The sequence below is a fragment of the Phocoena phocoena genome, chromosome 7 (assembly GCF_963924675.1).
Source record: "Phocoena phocoena chromosome 7, mPhoPho1.1, whole genome shotgun sequence".
Lineage (NCBI taxonomy): Eukaryota > Metazoa > Chordata > Mammalia > Artiodactyla > Phocoenidae > Phocoena > Phocoena phocoena.
Window position 1 is genome coordinate 103612248 of NC_089225.1, and position 22022 is coordinate 103634269.

The following is a 22022-nucleotide window of genomic DNA, read 5'->3' on the forward strand; positions in this document are numbered from 1 at the left end:
TAATTATATGGCTCCTGGTTATATATGTGGAGTCTTGTTCTCATGTTCCTCATGGCAGATTATACATCCTACTTATGCTCTCCTAGACGCACAGAAGCTGAGCAAAGGCAGGCAGAGGTGTATCCATCAGTGAGCGGTACTGGGGATGGATCCATTACTCAGTTCTCCTTTCAACACACACTTATTGAGTGCCGCTTCTACGGTTCCTCATCAGTTAAGTGGGGCCAGTAACAGTACCCATCTCATGGGTTTGTTGGGAGGACTAAAAATACAACACAGGAAGGTCCTGAAATCAGTGTCTGGCTCCTTGGAAGAGCTGCCACCACTTCAGTGCCCCTGAGCTGTCTTCTGTGGGTACGAGAAGAAGGGTTGATGAAGCTTACACACGTCTGAGCACATCAGAGTCCCTGAGAATAACACCTTACTGGATAAAAGTATCTATGGATTTCAAAGAGCTCTTGAGTAGAGATAGTAAATGAGTAATTACAAATAGTGTTTTTCAGTTTACAAAAATGAGGTGGGTGGATTTTGACTCACAATTTTGTTTAATAGCTACAATGTATTAGGCATTATATGGGACACTTTTATGTGTATTTTCTCTTTTAATTCTTGCAATTTTATTTTTATTTCTCCCACACATGACGAATGGAGCTGTATCTAGTCCAAGGGTGTAGGTTCTGGAAATTCATAGTGACTTGAACATCTGGGTTAATATTTCTTTAGTGTGGTAACATCCTTTCTGACAGTTTTATTAGAATATTCAAGCCCTCCATTCCACCTGGAGTCTTGGCCAACACGGGAACTGAAATAGTGTAGAGCAGAATTCTCTTTGAGACTTTGAGATCTGTTGGTTCTACATTGCCTCTGTCATCTTTGGACAATTTAATTGAGGTTCTTTTAGTTACAATTTAAAGAAACCCAGCTCAAACTAACTTGATCAAAGACAAGGACCTCTGTTGGCTTACATAATTAAAATTTCCAGTGGTGCTTTTCAGGGTTTCAGAGACATCAGATGTGCTGGGATTCAACTCAAGCAATGTTGTCAGGATTCTATCTCTATCTTCTGTCTCTGTTTTTTGTTTTTTCCTGTGTTGGCTTCTGTATTAGTTATCTATTGCCATGTAACAAGTTATAGTAAACGTAGTGGCTTAAAACACACATTTATTATCTCATGGTGTGTGTGGGTCAGGAGGCTGGGCATGGCTTATCTGGGTCTTTTGCTCCAGGTTTTCTCGTGAGACTGCAACAGAGGTGTCAGTCAGCACTGAGGTCTCATCTGAAGGCTTGACTGAGGAAGGATCTGCTTCCAAGCTTATGTAGATTTTGAAAGAACTCAGTTCCTTGTGGGTTGTTGGACTGAGAGCCTTGCTGTCTGCTGTCAGCCAGAGTCTCAGTTCCTTGACACTTGAATCTCTCCATAGGGCAGCTTCCTTCATCAAAGCCAGCAAGGAAGAGTCTGCTAGCAAGGCAGAAATTACAGTCCTATGTAACATAATCATGGAAGTGGCATGCTCTGTTCTGTTGGTTAGAAGCAAGTTGTAGTCCCATCCATGCTCAGGGAGAAAGGATTTATGAAGGGCAAGAATACCAGGAATCAGGTATCACCAGGCCCATCTTAGAATTTGTACACCGCAGCTTCATTCTCAGGAAAGCTCTCTCCACATGCTGACGGAGTTGACCAACAGCTCCTGTCTTACATCAGCGTAAGGCCAGCAATTCTGGAGAAGATAGAGCCACATATCTCCTCGGCATCCATATATGTACCTGTTCCTTACCAGTCAGGATTCTTGATTGAAAACAGAAATTAACTCTGGCATATTTAACCACAAAAGACTTATTAGAAAGATACCAAGCAGCTTCTAGAATTGTTGAGAATTCTGAAGTTTTGGGCTGGAAAAAAACCTGTGAGAACTGGATGGACACTTGTGCCATTGCCACTGCTTCCTTGGACTCTCATCGCCATATTCTCAAGATTAGGAATGAGGTGTATCTCATTGGCCAAGTGTCAGTCCCACAGTTGTGCTCTAGCTGACAGGAAGGGAGATGAGGGAACACCTGCCCTGCTTGGGCCTCCATCAGAGGTGGAACTGTGTATCTTTAACTGTGACAGTGTTCCTCAGATGAGCCCACATGGGTCTCGTGGCTTCACTGGGTTACTTTGTCTATAGATGTTCAGCCTAGCATGTTGTCTTGCATAAACAAATATGGGCGGTTTTCAGAACTTTGCAGGTGGTGGTTCTGTGCTCTTGTTCAACACTAACTGTGCCTTACAGGCATACCAGTAAAGCTGCTGCAGGAGCAGAGTGTGCTATGCATGGCATGCCCAGGTCTCTTGAGTCATATAATAGGTGGGGCATTCATAGTTACCAGATTTAACCACAAGTAGTATTTACCTTTTCTGAAATTGTAGGCTAGCGTTATGATCCAGTTTTGTTTCCCAGTCTTTCTGTTGGATTTCGGGATTGAGGGGTTACCTTAGCTCTTTACTGTCTTCATCTTTGACTGTGTGTATATGACTGTCTTGAATATGTGGGTACATTAGCTAAATTATCATGTTTTTTTTTTTTTTTTTTTCATGTTTTTAAAAGTCTTGTTTCTTTTTTTTTTTTTTTTTTAAACATCTTTATTGGGGTATAATTGCTTTACAATGGTGTGTTAGTTTCTGCTTTATAACAAAGTGAATCAGCTATACATATACATATGTTCCCATATGTCTTCCCTCTTGCGTCTCCCTCCCTCCCACTCTCCCCATCCCACCCTTCCAGGCTGTCACAAAGCACCGAGCTAATATCCCTGTGCCTTGCGGCTGCTTCCCCCCAGCTATCTACCTTACTACGTTTGTTAGTGTGTATATGTCCATGACTCTCTCTCGCCCTGTCAAAACTCACCCCTCCCCCTCCCCATACCCTCAAGTCCGTTCTCCAGTAGGTCTGCGTCTTTATTCCTATCTTACCCCTAGGTTCTTCATGACATTTTTTTCCCTTAAATTCCATATATATGTGTTAGCATACGGTATTTGTCTTTTTCTTTCTGACTTACTTCACTCTGTATGACAGACTCTAGGTCTATCCATCTCATTACAAATAGCTCAATTTCATTTCTTTTTAAGGCTGAGTAATATTCCATTGTGTATATGTGCCACATCTTCTTTATCCATTCATCCGATGATGGGCGCTTAGGTTGTTTCCATGTCCTGGCTATTGTAAATAGAGCTGCAATGAACATTTTGGTACATGACTCTTTTTGAATTTTGGTTTTCTCAGGGTATATGCCAAGTAGTGGGATTGCTGGGTCATATGGTAATTCTATTTGTAGTTTTTTAAGGAACCTCCATACTGTTCTCCACAGTGGCTGAACCAATTCACATTCCCCCCAGCAGTGCAAGAGTGTCCCCTTTTCTCCACACCCTCTCCAGCATTTATTGTTTCTGGATTTTTTGATGATGGCCATTCTGACTGGTGTGAGATGATATCTCATTGTAGTTTTGATTTGCATTTCTCTAATGATTAATGATGTTGAGCATTCTTTCATGTGTTTGTTGGCATTCTGTATATCTTCTTTGGAGAAATGTCTATTTAGGTCTTCTGCCCATTTTTGGATGGGGTTGTTTGTTCTTTTGTTATTGAGCTGCATGAGCTGCTTGTAAATTTTGGAGATTAATCCTTTGTCAGTTGCTTCATTTGCAAATGTTTTCTCCCATTCTGAGGGTTGTCTTTTGGTCTTGGTTATGGTTTCCTTTGCTGTGCAAAAGCTTTGAAGTTTCATTAGGTCCCATTTGTTTGTTTTTGTTTTTATTTCCATTACTCTAGGAGGTGGGTCAGAAAGGATCTTGCTGTGATTTATGTCATAGAGTGTTCTTCCTATGTTTTCTTCTAAGAGTTTGATAGTTTCTGGCCTTACATTTAGGTCTTTAATCCATTTTGAGCTTATTTTTGTGTATGGTGTTAGGGAGTGATCTAATCTCATACTTTTACATGTACCTGTCCAGTTTTCCCAGCACCATTTATTGAAGAGGCTGTCCTTTCTCCACTGTACATTCCTGCCTCCTTTATCAAAGATAAGGTGTCCATATGTGCGTGGGTTTATCTCTGGGCTTTCTATCCTGTTCCACTGGTCTATCTTTCTGTTTTTGTGCCAGTACCATACTGTCTTGATTACTGTTGCTTTGTAATATAGTCTGAAGTCAGGGAGCCTTATTCCTCCAGCTCCTTTTTCGTTCTCAAGATTGCTTTGGCTATTCGGGGTCTTTTGTGTTTCCATACAAATTGTGAAATTTTTTGTTCTAGTTCTGTGAAAAATGCCAGTGGTAGTTTGATAGGGATTGCATTGAATCTGTAGATTGCTTTGGGTAGTAGAGTCATTTTCACAATGTTGATTCTTCCCATCCAAGAACATGGTATATCTCTCCATCTATTTGTATCATCTTTAATTTCTTTCATCAGTGTCTTATAATTTTCTGCATACAGGCCTTTTGTCTCCTTAGGTAGGTTTATTCTTAGATATTTTATTCTTTTTGTTGCAATGGTAAATGGGAGTGTTTTCTTGATTTCACTTTCAGATTTTTCATCATTAGTATATAGGAATGCCAGAGATTTCTGTGCATTAATTTTGTATCCTGCTACTTTACCAAATTCATTGATTAGCTCTAGTAGTTTTCTGGTGGCATTTTTAGGATTTTCTGTTTATAGTATTATGTCAGCTGCAAACAGTGACAGTTTTACTTCTTCTTTTCCAGTTTGTATTCCTTTTATTTCTTTTCCTTCTGCCCATTTTTGGATGGGGTTGTTTGTTCTTTTGTTATTGAGCTGCATGAGCTGCTTGTAAATTTTGGAGATTAATCCTTTGTCAGTTGCTTCATTTGCAAATGTTTTCTCCTATTCTGAGGGTTGTCTTTTGGTCTTGGTTATGGTTTCCTTTGCTGTGCAAAATCTTTTAAGTTTCATTAGGTCCCATTTGTTTATTTTTGTTTTTATTTCCATTTCTCTAGGAGGTGGGTCAGAAAGGATCTTGCTGTGATTTATGTCATAGAGTGTTCTGCTTATGTTTTTCTCTAAGAATTTGATAGTGTCTGGTCTTACATTTAGGTCTTTAATCCATTTTGAGCTTATTTTTGTGTATGGTGTTAGGGAGTGTTCTAATTTCATTCTTTTACATGTAGCGGTCCAGTTTTCCCAGCACCACTTATTGAAGAGGCTGTCTTTTCTCTGTTGTATATTCTTGCCTCCTTTATCAAAGATAGGGTGACCATATGTGTGTGGGTTTATCTCTGGGCTTTCTGTCCTGTTCCATTGATCTATATCTCTGTTTTTGTGCCAATACCATACTGTCTTGATTACTGTAGCTTTGTAGTGTAGTATGATGTCCGAGAGCCTGATTCTTCCAGCTCCGTTTTTCTTTCTTAAGATTGCTTTGGCTATTCGGGGTCTTTTGTGTTTCCATACAAATTATGAAATTTTTGTTCTAGTTCTGTGAAAAATGCCATTGGTAGTTTGATAGAGGTTGCGTTGAATCTGTAGATTGCTTTGGGTAGTATAGTCATTTTTACAATGTTGATTCTTCCAGTTCAGGAACATGGTATATCTCTCCATCTGTTTGTATCATCTTTAATTTCTTTCATCACTGTCTTGTAGTTTTCTGCAAAAAGGCCTTTTGTCTTCTTAGGTAGGTTTATTCCTAGGTATTTTATTCTTTTTGTTGCAATGGTAAATGGAAGTGTTTCCTTAATTTCTCTTTCAGATTTTTCATCATTAGTGTATAGGAATGCAACAGATTTCTGTGCATAATTTTGTATCCTGCTACTTTACCAAATTCATTGATTAGCTCTGGTAGTTTTCTGGTAGCATCTTTAGGATTCTCTATGTATAGTATCATGTCATCTGCAAACAGTGACAGCTTTACTTCTTCTTTTCCGATTTGGATTCCTTTTATTTCCTTTTCTTCTCTGATTGCTGTGGCTAAAACTTCCAAAACTATGTTGAATAAGAGTGGTGAGAGTGGGCAACCTTGTCTTGTTCCTGATCTTAGTGGAAATGCTTTCAGTTTTTCACCATTGAGGATGATGTTTGCTGTGGGCTTGTCATATATGGCTTTTATTATGTTTAGGAAAGTTCCCTCTATGCCTACTTTCTGGAGGGTTTTTATCATAAATGGGTGTTGAATTTTGTCGAAAGCTTTCTCTGCATCTATTGAGATGATCATATGGTTTTTCTCCTTCAATTTGTTAATATGGTTTATCACATTGATAGATTTGCGTATATTGAAGAATCCTTGCATTCCTGGAATAAACCCCACTTGATCATGGTGTATGATCCTTTTAATGTGCTGTTGGATTCTGTTTGCTAGTATTTTGTTGAGGATTTTTGCATCTATGTTCATCAGTGATATTGGCCTGTAGTTTTCTTTCTTTGTGACATCCTTGTCTGGTTTTGGTATCAAGGTGATGGTGGCTTCGTAGAAGGAATTTGGGAGTGTTCCTCCCTCTGCTATATTTTGGAAGAGTTTGAGAAGGATAGGTGTTAGCTCTTCTCTAAACGTTTGATAGAATTCACCTGTGAAGCCATCTGGTCCTGGGCTTTTGTTTGTTGGAAGGTTTTTAATCACAGTTTCAATTTCAGTGCTTGTGATTGGTCTGTTCATATTTTCTATTTCTTCCTGATTCAGTCTTGGCAGGTTGTGCATTTCTAAGAATTTGTCCATTTCTTCCAGATTGTCCATTTTATTGGCATAGAGTTGCTTGTAGTAATCTCTCATGATTTTTTTTATTTCTGCAGTGTCAGTTGTTACTTCTCCTTTTTCATTTCTAATTCTATTGATTTGAGTCTTCTCCCTTTTTTTCTTGATGAGTCTGGCTAGTGGTTTATCTATTTTGTTTATCTTCTCAAAGAACCAGCTTTTAGTTTTATTGATCTTTGCTATTGTTTCCTTCATTTCTTTTTCATTTATTTCTGATCTGATTTTTATGATTTCTTTCCTTCTGCTAGCTTTGGGGTTTTTTTGTTCTTCTTTCTCTAATTGCTTGAGGTGCAAGGTTAGGTTGTTTATTTGAGATGTTTCCTGCTTCTTAAGGTGGGCTTGTATTGCTATAAACTTCCCCCTTAGAATTGCTTTTGCTGCATCCCATAGGTTTTGGGTCGTTGTGTCTCCATTGTCATTTGTTTCTAGGTATTTTTTTATTTCCTCTTTGATTTCTTCAGTGATCACTTCATTATTAAGTAGTGTATTGTTTAGCCTCCATGTGTTTGTATTTTTTAAAGATCTTTTCCTGTAATTGATATCTAGTCTCATGGCGTTGTGGTCGGAAAAGATACTTGATACAATTTCAGTTTTCTTAAATTTACCAAGGCTTGATTTGTGACCCAAGATATGATCTATCCTGGAGAATGTTCCATGAGCACTTGAGAAAAATGTGTATTCTGTTGTTTTTGGATGGAGTGTCCTATAAATATCAATTAAGTCCATCTTGTTTAATGTATCATTTAAAGCTTGTGTTTCCTTATTTATTTTCATTTTGGATGATCTGTCCATGGGTGAAAGTGGGGTGTTAAAGTCCCCTACTATGAATGTGTTACTGTTGATCTCCCCTTTTATGGTTGTTAGTATTTGCCTTATGTATTGAGGTGCTCCTATGTTGGGTGCATAAATATTTACAATTGTTATATCTTCTTCTTGGATCAATCCCTTGATCATTATGTAGTGTCCTTCTTTGTCCCTTTTAATAGTCCTTATTTTAAAGTCTATTTTGTCTGATATGAGAATTGCTACTCCAGCTTTCTTTTGGTTTCCATTTGCATGGAATATCTTTTTCCATCCCCTTACTTTCAGTCTGTATGTGTCTCTAGTTCTGAAGTGGGTCTCTTGTAGACAGCATATATAAGGGTCTTGTTTTTGTATCCATTCAGCCAATCTGTGTCTTTTGGTGGGAGCATTTAGTCCATTTACATTTAAGGTAATTATCGATATGTATGTTCCTATTTCCATTTTATATATTGTTTTGGGTTCGCTACTATAGGTCATTTCCTTCTCTTGTGTTTCGTGTCTAGAGAAGTTCCTTTAGCATTTGTTGTAAAGCTGGTTTGGTGGTGCTGAACTCTCTCAGCTTTTGCTTGTCTGTAAAGGTTTTAATTTCTCCATCAAATCTGAATGAGATCCTTGCTGGGTAGAGTAGTCTTGGTTGCAGGCTGTTCTCCTTCATCACTTTCAGTATGTCCTGCCACTCCCTTCTGGCTTGTAGGGTTTCTGCTGAGAGATCAGCTGTTAACCTTATGGGGATTCCCTTGTGTGTTATTTTTCCCTTGCTGCTTTTAATATGCTTTCTTTGTATTTAATTTTTGACAATTTGATTAATATGTGTCTTGGCGTGTTTCTCCTTGTATTTATCCTGTATGGGACCCTCTGTGCTTCCTGGACTTGATTAACTATTTCCTTTCCCATATTAGGGAAGTTTTCAACTATAATCTCTTCAAATATTTTCTCAGTCCCTTTCTTTCTTTCTTCTTCTTCTGGAACCCCTATAATTCGAATGTTGGTGCGTTTCATGTTGTCCCAGAGGTCTCTGAGACTGTCCTCAGTTCTTTTCATTCTTTTTTCTTTATTCTGCTCTGCAGTAGTTATTTCCACTACTTTATCTTCCAGGTCACTTATCCGTTCTTCTGCCTCAGTTATTCTGCTATTGATCCTATCTAGAGTGATTTTAATTTCATTTATTGCATTGTTCATCGTTGCTTGTTTCGTCTTTAGTTCTTGTAGGTCCTTGTTAACTGTTTCTTGCATTTTGTCCATTCTACTTCCAAGATTTCGGATCATCCTTACTATCATTATTCTGAATTCTTTTTCAGGTAGATTGCCTATTTCCTCTTCATTTGTTAGGTCTGGTGGGTTTTTATCTTGCTCCTTCATCTGCTGTGTGTTTTTCTGTCTTCTCATTTTGCTTATCTTACTGTGTTTGGGGTCTCCTTTTTGCAGGCTGCACTTTCGTAGTTCCCGTTGTTTTTGATGTCTGTCTCCAGTGGCTAAGGTTGTTTCAGTGGGTTGTGTAGGCTTCCTGGTGGAGGGGACTAGTGCCTGTGTTGTGCTGGATGAGGCTGGATCTTGTCTCTCTAGTGGGCAGGTTCACGTCTGGTGGTGTGTTTTGGGGTGTCTGTGGCCTTATTATGATTTTAGGCAGCCTCTCTGCTAATGGGTGGGGTTGTGTTCCTGTTTTGCTAGTTGTTTGGCATAGGTTGTCCAGCACTGTGGCTTGCTGGTCGTTGAGTGAAGCTGGGTGCTGGTGTTAAGATGGAGGTCTCTGGGATATTTCCACCGTTTAATATTATGTGGAGCTGGGAGGTCTCTTGTTGACCAGTGTCCTGAAGTTGGCTCTCCTACCTCAGAGGCAGAGCCCTGACTCCTGGCTGGAGCACCAAGAGCCTTTCATCCACACAGCTCAGAATAAAAGGGAGAAAAAGTAGGGAGAATTAGTAGAAGTATGAGTAAAGAAAGAAGGAAAGGAGGAAAGGAAGGAAGAAAGAAAGAAGCAAAGAAGGAAAGAAAGGAGGGAGGGAGGGAGGGAGGAAGGAAGGAAGGAGGGAAAGAAGGAAAAAAGACAGAAAGAAAGATGATACAGTAAAAATAAAATAAAGTATAATATAGTTATTGAATTAAAAAATATTTAGAAAAAAAAAAAAAAGGGACGGATAGAACCTTAGGACAAATGTTGGAAGCAAAGCTATACAGAGAAAATCTTACACAGAAGCATACACATACACCTTCACAAAAAGAGGTAAAGGGGGAAAGATCATAAATCCTGCTCCCTGAGACCACCTCCTCAATTTGGGGTGATTCGTTGTCTAAAGGAGGGAAGGAAGGAAGGAAAGAAAGAAAGAACGAAGGTAAAGTATAATAAAGTTATTACAATTAAACTTAATTATTAAGAAAAAGAATTTTTTAAAAAAAGTCATGGACGGATAGAGCCCTAGGACAAATGGTGGAAGCAAGAGTATACAGACAGGATCTCACACAGAAGCATACACGTACACATTCACAAAAAGAGGAAAAGGGAAAAAAATCATAGATTTCGCTCCTAAATTCCACCTCTTCAATTTGGGATCATTCCTTGTCTATTCAGGTATTCCACAGATGCAGGGTATATCAAGTTGATTGTGGAGCTTTAATCCGCTGCTTCTGTGGCTGCTGGGAGAGATTTCCCTTTCTCTTCTTTGTTCTCACAGCTCACAGGAGCTCAGCTTTGGATTTGGCCCTGCCTCTGCGTGTAGGTCGCTGGAGGGCGTCTGTTTTTTCGCTCAGACAGGACGGGGTTAAAGGAGCCGCTGATTCGGGGCCTCCGGCTCACTCAGGCCGGGGGTTGGGGGATGGGGGAAGGAGGGGCACTGCGTGCGGGGCCGGCCTGCGGCGGCAGAGGCAGCGTGACGTTGCGGCAGAGGCCGGCGTGACGTTGCACCAGCCTGAGGCCCGCTGTGCGCTGTCCCGGGGAAGTTGTCCCTGGATCCCGGGAACCTGGCAGTGGCGGGCTACACAGGCTCCGCGGAAGAGGGGTGTGGAGAGTGACCTGTGCTCGCACACAGGCCCCTTGGTGGCGGCAGCAGCAGCCTTAGCGTCTCCCGCCCGTCTCTGGGCTCCGCGGTTTTAGCCGCGGCTCGCGCCCGTCTCTGGGGTTTGCGCTTTCAGCCGCGGCTCGCGCCCGTCTCGGGGGCTCGCGCCCTCAGCCGCGGCTCGCGCCCGTCTCTGGGGTTCGCGCTTTTAGCCGCGGCTCGCGCCCGTCTCTGGAGTTCCTTTAAGCAGCGCTCTTAAACCCCTCTCCTCGCGCACCAGGAAACAAAGAGGGAAGAAAAAGTCTCTTGCCTCTTCGGCCGGTGCAGGCTTTTCCCCGAACTCCCTCCCGGCTAGTCGTGGTGCACCAACCCCTCCAGGCTATGCTCAAGCCGCCAACCCCAGTCCTCTCCCCGCGCTCCGTCCAAAACCGAAACCCGAGCCTCAGCTCGCAGCCCCGCCCGCCCCGGCGGGTGAGCAGACAAGCCACTCGGGTTGGTGAGTGCTGGTCGGCACCGATCGTCTGTGCAGGAATCTCCCCGCTTTGCCCTCCGCACCCGTCGCTGTGCACTACTCCGCGGTCCCGAAACTCCCCCCTCTGCCTCCCGCAGTCTCCGCCCGCGGAGGGGCTTCCTAGTGTGTGGAAACTTTTCCTCCTTCACAGCTCCCTCCCACTGGTGCAGGTGCCGTCCTTATTCTTTTGTCTCTGTTTTTTCTTTTGCCCTACCCAGTTACGTGGGGAGTTTCTTGCCTTTTGGGAGGTCTGAGGTCTTCTGCCAGCCTTCAGTAGGAGTTCTGTAGGAGTTGTTCCACGTGTGGATGTATTTCTGGTGTATCCGTGGGGAGGAAGGCGGTCTCCGCGTCTTACTCTTCCGCCATCTTCAAGGTCCCCCAAAGTCTTGTTTCTGGTATATAGTTCATTGAAGTTGTAGAAACGCTGTGAGATGTTGGACCAGAAAGACTCCGAGAGACCTGGTGAAGGTTTCCAGTGCTTTCAGACTCAGATGTCCCTGACCCGGGCTGTCCTGTGGTGTAACCAACCGGCAGAATGCAAAGGTCAAATGTGTACATTCATGTCAAACTCCAGTGCATTTTCAAAGTGAGAAGCCAAGATTTCATTTTGCAGTCCCCTCGTGCGTGGCCCCAGGCGTAATTTGAAAATTATCGTTTTCAGGTTCAACACTGACGTTTCTTCCCTTATAAGTACGTTATAGCTAATTTTCCTCCCAATTCAGTTTCATTCTTATTAAGCATGGTTTGTGCTCTTCAGCTCCCTTAGTAATTTTGTCTCACTTCAAAGAACCTATTGCTCCGGCTTTTTTCATTATCATGTTTTTATAAGAACAAAGAACTTGTAAATCTTTTGAAGTAAGTTCATATGTTTCCTTGCATATATTTTCAAAGCTATACCTACTTCTCTTGCAGCATTTCGGAATATATTAAGACCAACTTCCCAAGGAGGGAAACAGATGTCACTTCTGTGGGGTACTTTGTAGGGTGAAGAGTCTTGCCAATACTCAAAATGTTTTTCTTATTGGCCTATTATGCCAGCCGAAATCTCGTTAGAATTTGAATTTTGGCTTAAGATCAATGGTCCTCAACCTCAACACATTAAAAACAACATAAATTGTTGTTATTAAAACAACATAATCAAAATTAAAATTAAATTAAAAACAACATAATCAAAAAGTAACCCAACAAACACAACAGTGTCAGGGTCCCACTCGAGAGCAATTCTGCAGAATTTCTGGGAGTGGAGTCCAGGGGACTGTAACTTTGAGAATCTCTTTAAGAGATTCTGTTTTGTAGCCAGGATTGAGAGCCAGTGGATTAAGATCACCACCTGGCAAGGGCTCCCTGTCCATTTGTGTCCTGATGTACAAGCACAGTGTCGTAGTTACCGCCACAGTTCACAGTCGAGACTGTTCCTTGCCGTCCTCTCTTCCTTGTGTACCCCATGATGAACTCGCATTAATCAGGGTCACCTAAGCCAGTCTCTTCCTGCAACCTCAAAGAGCCCAGCTACCATAAGGCCATAGGATTTCCAGTTATGACACGGCTTCTGAAAATACCTCCAAAAGGCCGATTTGTGTCATAACAGTAGCATATGTTAAAATCAGGCTATAAACAATCCAACTTCTCTTTCATTTTACATTTACTTTCTGCAGGTGATGTGCACATAATCATTCATGTGGTATCCAGAAATATTTTCGTCTGTAGTAATAGCAGATGGCAGAGTGGTTCCATGTGCCAAGCTGCATTTATTCTGCCACAGCGCAGCGTGGAAGTGATCACGGCCTCTTCCAAACAGTCTCGCTCCCCACGTGCGTGTCAGTTGTGGTGGGAAGTTTTCTTGCGTATCAGTTCAGTATGTTGTAAATTTACTTGGAATCCTTGGAATTTGTGCATGATGTGGTCACATGAGACGTACTTCGAAAAGAAATATTTTTGAGGCCTAATGATTAAAGGTCATCAGTTCCACAAACATTTCATAAGCATTTGCTGTGTGCTAAGCTAGTGGTTTTCCACTGGGATAGGTCACATGGTCCCCAGGAAGGATCTTGGACATTTACAGGGCTGTGTATAGGTGTCATGATGATTAGTGGAGGTGCTACTGGCATTTGGCGCGTGAGGACCAGAGGTGCTGGCTGCCCTGCAGCGCGCAGGACCGACCCTTCAACAGCAATGTCCGGCACACCCCACACCCCAGTCTGTTGAAAGGACTTTTCTGTAGGTAAAAAACCTGTTGGTGATTATCCCAGCCTAAAACCTGATTGTGTTTTTCATATAAACGCAAAGACTTTTTTTCTTTGGCATAGATTTAATATACAGTGACTTTTCCAGGAAAATTGTAAATTGAATTGTAAATGTAACTGAAGGGAAAATTGTATTATACTTTGCTTTATTTGGAGTCAAAAGTTAGTTACCCTCACGTAAGATCACGTGACCGGCGGAACCCTGCCTGTGGTGTTTGAGTCACAGAAAGCCCATCTGTACCTCCCTGCATTTTTTAACCTCACCTTCGTGCAGATTCCGTACATAGAGGGGCAAGCAAAGGATGACTTTATATGTCTTCTGGTGGTGTTCTGCCTCAACGTTTATAATTCATAGTATTTTACTATGTGAATTAAAATTTTCTTTCTTAATTTTTACAAGTGGGGCGTTGTGCTGAGTTGAGATTGCACGTGTTTGTTGTGTCTGTGTTTTTAAAAGTATGTGTGTAGGTAAGTTATTTATACATTCCATTACAAGAAAATAGAAAGAGCATTAAAGAATATTTGGGTTTAAGGGGGCATTGGGTGTGATAGGGTTGGTAGCCAGTAGCTTAAGCAGCAGGGCAACGGCAGAAAAGTCAGCAGACAGGGAAGGTCCTTAAATGCTAGAGGAACTCAGACTGTACTGCAGGAGCCCAGAAGCAACCCCTGCCTTGTCCTGAGGGAAGGCAGACCAGGAAGGCTGTTTTGCTAGGGCTTAGCTGGGCAAAGGGAATAGTGCATACAAAGTTGAGAAGAGTGGAAGCATGGTTTTTGCAAACGGCTCAAGCTTGGGGTGGGGCAGGACTGGGCTGGGGGCAGTGCAGAGCAGATGGAGAGATTTTGGGCAATTGGAATCTACTCAGCAGTGATATGGAAAATACAGGAAAGGGGACTCTAGGAGGTGTCTAATTATGTGAAGAGTTTGGTGAGGAGAAGAGCACCGGCCTCACGTACAGAATTACACTGACTCTTTAACATCTGTCCTCCAATTAAGTGTACTGGGTTATCCCTTTATTTTGCATGTAATTTCACTTACTTGTTTCTTTCATTTAATTGGGCACAACTTCTCATTTTGCTTTGAAGGAGATTGGAATAACAACACAGTTCCTAAAGAAACTTATTAATACCACAAAGCTAGTGATCATGATTTTCATCTGGAGTTCGTTTTAGAAGCACTAGCACGTGCCACGTGGGGGAAAGCTTTCTTGACGATTTACCCCAACAGCAACGAAAATGTTTAGATTTATCCGCCACAACGATGAGAGAAATATTGTTTTTCAAATGGGAGCCTTGCTCAGTTACTGTTCCCTTTATATTTCAAAAAACAAAATAATGAAATCACTAAAACACTATTATAAGAAATTTGGAACAAAAAAGGGGGGATGTATTTTCCCCATATTATCTGTTGCTGTTTTTATGTATTTCCTTTAAGTCTTGTTTTTAGATATTATACATATAATTATGTGTGTATAATGCATTATATATCATATACTTAAAGATATAATATCATGGTCCTATTGTATACAAATGGTCTAGGAGTCAAATAAAATGAAATATGTGAGCAATATTCTGAATTATTCTTCCTCTCAGTTTCCAACTTGGTATCTAGCTACCTACTGAACACTCCCCTAGATATTGCCATTTGATTGTCCTGCAGGCATCTCGGAGTAAACAACAAAACTGAGCACTTGGGCTCTCCCCGCACCCTCCCCCTTTTCTCCCATCTTCCCCATCTCAGTAAGTGGTTCCCTCGTGCATCTCCTTGCACAAGTCAAAAGCCTAGCTTTCTCACTTTCCCTCACCCCAGACACTGAATCCGTCAACAAGTCCTTTTATCTCCGCCACCAAAACAGACCCCAGGCCATTCACTGCTGCCCACTCTTACTGCTGCCACCCTCTCCCAAGCTGCCACCGTTTCTCACCTGAGCTACATCGGCCTCCTTCCTGATCTGCTTACACTGGCCATTTTTGCCTCTCTAGAGTCTGTTCTCTCAGCAGACAGGATAGATCACTCTTAAGAATTCTCCTGTTTAAGCTTCTCCAGTGGCCTCCCAATGTACTTATAAAGCCACCCAAATTCCTCTGCATGGCACATAAGGCCTATAGGACCTGACTTTTACCTGTTTTTCTAAATTCATCGTATGCTGTACCCCATGTCCTTACACTACCCACTGTGCTCAGCCACCTGATAGCCGCTCAGTGCTTTTAAATCACCAAGTTCTTCCCTGCCTCACAGCTCTTCCATATGTGCTTTTCCCTGCCAGAAGCAGCCGTCCTCACCTTGTGACCTGCCAGCTCCAAATCCTGCGGGTGTCACTTTAAATGCCACTTACAGAGCCATCCCAGACCACTCTAGGGAAAGGAGACTTACTTTCCTACACTTCCCACAATTTGCAGTTATCGTGTGTGTGTCTGTCTGTGTCTGTTACCCCCGCAAATCGTAAGATCTGTGAGGCAGTGACTGTGTTTGTCTTATTTATGTAGTAGTCAGTCAGTGAATATTTGATGGATGGATGGATGAATGAATGAATGCTACTTTCTTGAACCAGCTCATGGAATTCTCTTCCTGCCCGGCTGAGAGACATGGGCCTGAGAGCCAAGGAATTGCTGGGCATCGTCTATTATATTGGAAGCTCTTTTGTAAAAGAGACTTCTTCCACCTTTGTAATGCTTGTTTTTGTCCAGGTCATGTTTGTCCGGGACTGAAGTAAATGTCAGCAGTCAGCTCCCAACCCTATGTCTGAGGTTGGAGCCATGTTTATTAAACCAGCAAGAGTAGTAGAGGTCGCATTGCCTTTGCGAGGATGTAATATTGGAAGGTGACTAGTTTTTACTTCTGAAGCCAAAGGTGGCTGGGTGGGGCGGGACAGGGGCAGAATGAGGGAGGTATGGTAAGAGAAACAAAGAGGACATACAGACCGAGTCTCTCCCAGATTGCCATTGCCAAAGACACAGGCTGGTGTGGTTGAAGACAGCATCACGGATAGAAACAGATGGCTTAAGAATAGTTTATCTTGGGAAGAAGCAATACGATCAAGATTTTTTGTAGTGGCGTTCATTAAACCTGAAAAAATTCTTGCTACATCTTGTTGCTCTAATGCCAATCTGGGACCTTTTATTAAGATCCCCAAACCCCAGAGCTTCTGATCAGCTCAGTCCCTATCTGGTAATAGTAACTGCTTTTACAGGAGGAAATTCTGGAACGTACAGTACAAGAGGCCACTTCTAGCTGATTGCCTTTTACCTTGCCTTATTATCTTACCTTGTCCAACCCTGTGTCTCCATCAAGTTACGCCCTTAATGAGGTCATTTGCTCTGCATACACGGGAGATTATGTCATAGAGTAATTCATTTTCTGCTTTCTGAGCTGTGCCTGAGAGGGCAGCCTCTTCAACTGTGGGAAGAAGCTGCCATTTAACAGAGGACCTGTATAGCTTATCCCAGATTTCAATCATAGCTTTAGTTTTTGAGTCTTCAGTAGTGCACATGACAGCAGGAACATTTGCATAAGCACGTAAGGTAGCTCAGCCTTACAAGTAGCCTGTTTAAGGAGTGAGGATCGGCCAATGCTGGCATCATAGGAAAGAACACTGTGTGCTGGTGTTAATAATATCCGCATATAGTTTGTGTAACTAAAGTCCACAATAATATCTTTTTTTTCAGCTTTATTGAGATATAACTGACCTGTAATCCACAAGAGTATCTTAATCTTACTTTTGCTCCCAAATTATCTTTCCACCGTCACTGTCCCTTATAAGTAATATGTAGCAATATTGATTTGATATTTGCTTTTCATCTTTTTTTCTTTTTTTTTTTATAGTTTTGTCTATAAACATGAGCTCCCACTCTGAGTCAGGAAATACACAAGTGCTGTATATCTAGAGGTCCATAGGACAAAAAACAATGACTGAAGATTTTTCAGAATTCCAGAAAGACATGAGACCTCTGATTGAAAAAACACAGCAAATCTCAAGGAGGGTAAATTAAACAAATCTACACCTGGAATGATTGTTCTATAATGATAGTAAATCCACCACAAAGGGAAAATCTCAAAGGCTGAGAGAAAAGACATTACCTGCAGAAGAATGACTGGCCAATTGACAGTGCATTTCATAGCAGCAGTAGTAGATCACTACACCTGTCAACAAAACAGGATGCAGAAATAAGGACCTTCTCGAACATACAAAGGCTAGCAGAATTTTTTAGTCTCAGACTTTAACTGAAAGAATTACTGAAAGTTGGATTTTAGAAAGAAATAAATTGAACCCAGATGTAGGTTCCACCATTAGAGAGCAATGGGCCAATAAAGAAATTGGACATGTTCATAAACTTAAGTAATCTAAGTAAATGGCTGCCTCTGTGTTAGGATTTGAGTATAAACAAAATGTTTTTCCAATTGAGTATATAACTGCTTAGACTTGGTGCTGATGTTCGAAATTCTTCTGTTTGTGATGAATTGTTTTTAGGCAAGGATTTTTAGTGAGAGGTCCGTGGATAGGATGCAAGCCATCTATGAACTTCTAAAATTATAAATGACATATTTTGTGTACGTGTAGTCTTTCTGCAGACAGGATTCATGGCTTTTGTCAGATATTTAAAGGGGTTTAGAACCTGGACAAGTTTAAGAACTACTGGATTATGGTATTGTCCCCTATTAAGATAAAATTACATCAGTACTTAACTTGCTCTGACGTTGAGATAGAACGATATGAATTTGATTGCTGGATCTGTCAGTTACTTTGTGGAACTGTTGAGACCCTGGACAGATGATGTGCCTTCTCACAGTAGTGTGTGTGGTGTACGACCTGAGTAACCACACACAGCAACAGTGTATCTGGCTCTTGTGACCTCTTCGCACCATCACAGTCAGTGTTTGATTATAGCTGTTATGATTTTCTCAAGAGAGGCACTATTGAGCTATCAGAAGAAGTGAAGCTTCTCAGTGATCGATTTTAAGCTATAATAATAGGCTTAGTGCTGTTGCTCTGTTAATTGAGCACATGTTTTGTGTAATACCTTGTCCAAGTGTGCACAGGGGAGGGAGGGGAGGAGGTGTTGTGTTCAATCATTAGCTCTCCCAGTGAAATTTGGTACAAAAACAGCTATTAACTGGTGACCGGTGTGACTTGTGTTTTTAGAATACAGTTGTAATGTACATTAGATATGTGCATTTTATGTGTTATTTTAATTCCACTTCTCCACTCATTCAGTAGTTGTTTACTGAGTGTTAGTGTCAGGCCATTTACTGTACCAGGTGTGATCATGGATGCAGCATTGAATATGGTGGTTCTGTTCCTGAGGACTTACCTTAAATTAGGATGTGAGGAGGCAGGTCATCACCAAATCCTCAGTCCCAGCCTAAGACCTGCTTAGGTCAAGAATAAGCTGTTCCTAAGAGCAGGGTTTTCCCAGCCTGCCCCTTGGGGTGTCAGCCTGAAGGTATAACTAAGAACAGAGGGGAGTGCATGCCTTCCAGGAGGGCTTCTGTGGAGCCGCGGGCATGCTCAGACACCACAAATGTTGAAACGTGTTTAGCATGTATAATTATGATCATAACACAGTCTGTTTCTAAAGCTGTTACATTTGAAGGTAGTTCCCAGCCACTGATCAGCACCCAGATGTGTCGTCTTCCCCCGAAGCCCAGGGCCTCCTTGTGGCCTCACAGCACCCCCTGGGGGTGGAGATAAAGCACCCTACCTAGGACTGGGGTGCCCCATCCTGCTGGGGAGAAGGTGGTTCCCAGCTCCATTTCCTGTCTGCAGGTCTGTTTCCTCTCTCAGGACATGGGTATCTCTTAGAGGGCCAAGAGAGGTAGTTGGTCACATGGTTACCTACGGCATGGAGCAAGTTAACGTACGTCTTGAAACGAGCATATGATTCCTTTTTCATTGACGGTATCCTCCCCTTTCTGTGTGTAATGTTGAGAGGTTCTCAGTTTTGACTGAATAAGCTCATTACCTCTTCTTGTTTTTTATTTTAAAAGAAGCACACTAGTATAGAGCTTGAAGAAAACGATAAGGACAGCAAGAGTGTCGAGTTGCGACTTTTGTGGAAAATGCTGAATGTTGGCAGATAATGCTGTGTGGTCTCTGGTCTGCCAGCCTCCCTTTCCTAGTTATTTGCAATTAGGTTATAACTCAGACTTCTACAAACCCATTTAGAGAGAGAAAAAATTCATTTAACTATATTAGACTCTAACTTGTAAATGAGATTCAAGGTTGATTGTTTAATAGGTTGGGATTTAAAATTGAAACTTTTCTTCCTTGTCATTTTATATCTATATGATGCACCATAAAGATTGGCTTAATAAGTTTCAAAAATATTGATGTATTTTATTCTTTTCAGTTAAATTGAGGTTACTGTTTTTAAAAAACTGATTCTGGCCTCTTCTTTGTTTCCCTCAAACTACCACTTTCTTTGCCATTCCTAGAACTAGTTGGAGAGTGTATTTAGCCTAAAAATAGAATAAAATAAGAACAATTTTGGGTTTTTTTGGAAAAGCTAAAGGAAAGCACAGTTGATACTATTCTTCCCTGAAAATGGGAAAACTGAGTATCTGATCCATGTTTTTATTATCAGGTTAAACATACTGTGAGGTAGATATATTTGATGAAAATAATAGCTGTCCTGAGGGATAATTGTGTGTGTGTGTGTGTGTGTGTGTGTGTGTGTGTGTATGTGTGTGTGTGTATGTGCACGCACGCACAGATGGCATGACTTTCGGTGTGTGTAGACGTACGCAGGACCTTGTTTGGGCAATAGTGTGATCGACTTGGCTGCTGGGAACAAGAGGCAGTGCCGTCCTGTCTACAGAAAGCTTCCTTTAGTCTTTTTCTCTGACGTGTTCCCTTGCCTGTTTCTTTCCTGAGAACCAGCAAGTCTTTCCCTGGCTCTGAGCTAATGACAGTCACTTGTGGCTGCCTTGCTTGTGGCATTTAGGGCCTCTTTTCCCTGTCCTCTGTGGCCGTGGTCACAAGGTGTATTGGATTTGATTCTAGGTTTTGCGTGGGTGACAACGTCAGCACCACAGTTCGGTCACTGCCATGGCACAGCCAGTGCTCTGAGATTGAAGATGCAGAGGTTTTAACTTGCCTCCTGGTGCTTTTGGTTAAACCATCCTGGGTCACTGGAATCATGCATTCAACACATATTTGAGTGTCTGTCCTGTGCCAGGCACAGTCCTAGGTGTATGACATACATATGTGAAAACCACAGAAGTCACTGTTCCCTTGGAGTTCACATCTGGCTCCTTGGTAACTTTCAGTTGCCAGGCAGCAGAAGGAAAGAGCAACTCTTCCACTGGGACGTGATTCTTTACGAGAGGCGCGCTGTTCCTCCTAGCTTTGTAGTCACCAGTGAGCACTTGGGGGGGGGGGGGTCTGTGGGGATGGGTTTAGCAGGTGAGGGTGGAAGGAGGAGGTGGGCAGGTCCAGGCGTTGGGAGGCCTTGACTGCAGGCTAGAGCGTCCTGTCAACGGAGAAGACGGCGATCCCCACAGCATGGCAGTGACATACATGACCTCACCTCAGTTCTGGGAGAGTAACTGATGGCAGGGTATGGGCTGCATTGAGAGGAAGAGCTGGGGGGTGGCAGAGAGCCCCATTGGGTGATCTTCTTTCATTTACTCTTTTACCCATTCAGCATATACTTAGCTGAGGCTTGCCTTGTATTTATATTTAGAAATGATTGCCAATCTTAGATGCTATTTTAAGAAGAGTGGAACCAATTTAATGCTCTATCTCATCTTTCAAGCTTGAAGTTTACATTTTTGGGTTTTCTTGGCTGAGCGACTGAAAGATGCATATTTGTAGCGGGGCTGGGGGGCCCAGTGTGGACATCTCTTCTGCCGAGTTTCTCTTGCTCTCCGCCTCACTACTCAGGGGTGGGTAAAAACGTAGCGGTCTGCTCTGTGGTGAACACAGATAGCTCCCATCCCTCACAGTGGCTAGCTAATTCAAGATTTAATTCAGAGAAAATGCGTTTCATTTATGTTTTGTGATAAGAGCTACAGAGAAAAAACTGGAAGAAGTGTAATGGGTTGTCTTAACAAAATGCTTCTGCTACTCTGAAGGAGCCAGCCCACTTTTCTCGGTCAAGGAGGGATATTGCCTTTTAAACATGTCGTTGTTATTCGTTGTACTTTTTTTTGGTAAGATAGGAAATGTTGTTCTTGGGACTAAGTTAAATGCTGCTCTGCGTGAAACACGTGATGTGGAAGAGAGCCTGCAGACTGTGACTAATCGACGCGCCCTGGGCTGATAAGACGGCTGCTAGTCCGCATCAGAGCAAACACTCACGGAGGCTTTCCTTCTCCCCTAGGACTTCCTTCGCCGGGCATCTGGCCGGGATCCTTGTTGGACTAATGTACACCTGCGGACCTCTGAAGAAGATCATGGAAACGTGCTCAGGTACAGAACAGAGCACTTCTGGCCTGACAGGTTGGAAGTTCATCTTCATTTTAACGGGAGCAGAAGCATCTTCATTTTAACGGGAATCTTCATTTAACGGGAACAGTTCCCTGTGGTTCAGCTTAGGAGCTCCCTAATAGGCTCTTTTTAAACCAAGAGATAAACCAGCTGGTGCTAGTCCTCACACTGCTCCGAAGAAGAGGCTGCAAACCCCAATTTTAAACCTGAGGCTTTCTTAGGGGACAAATAGCGTTGCACACTTATACCCACAGCATTATTGCTACTCACCAAAAACCATGATTTTCTTGAAATTTGGAGACTTAAAGCGGGTTTA

General features: G+C 42.1%; 1 protein-coding gene across 1 annotated transcript in view; it reads left to right on the forward strand.

Moving 5' to 3' along the window:
* The window catches only part of RHBDD1 (rhomboid domain containing 1), a 101099-nt gene that overhangs the window by 17276 nt on the left and 61801 nt on the right, over positions 1-22022 (forward strand). The window contains exon 3 of the mRNA XM_065880926.1: positions 21600-21688. Coding sequence (XP_065736998.1) covers positions 21600-21688 — 89 coding nt within the window. The remainder of the gene's footprint in view (positions 1-21599; positions 21689-22022) is intronic.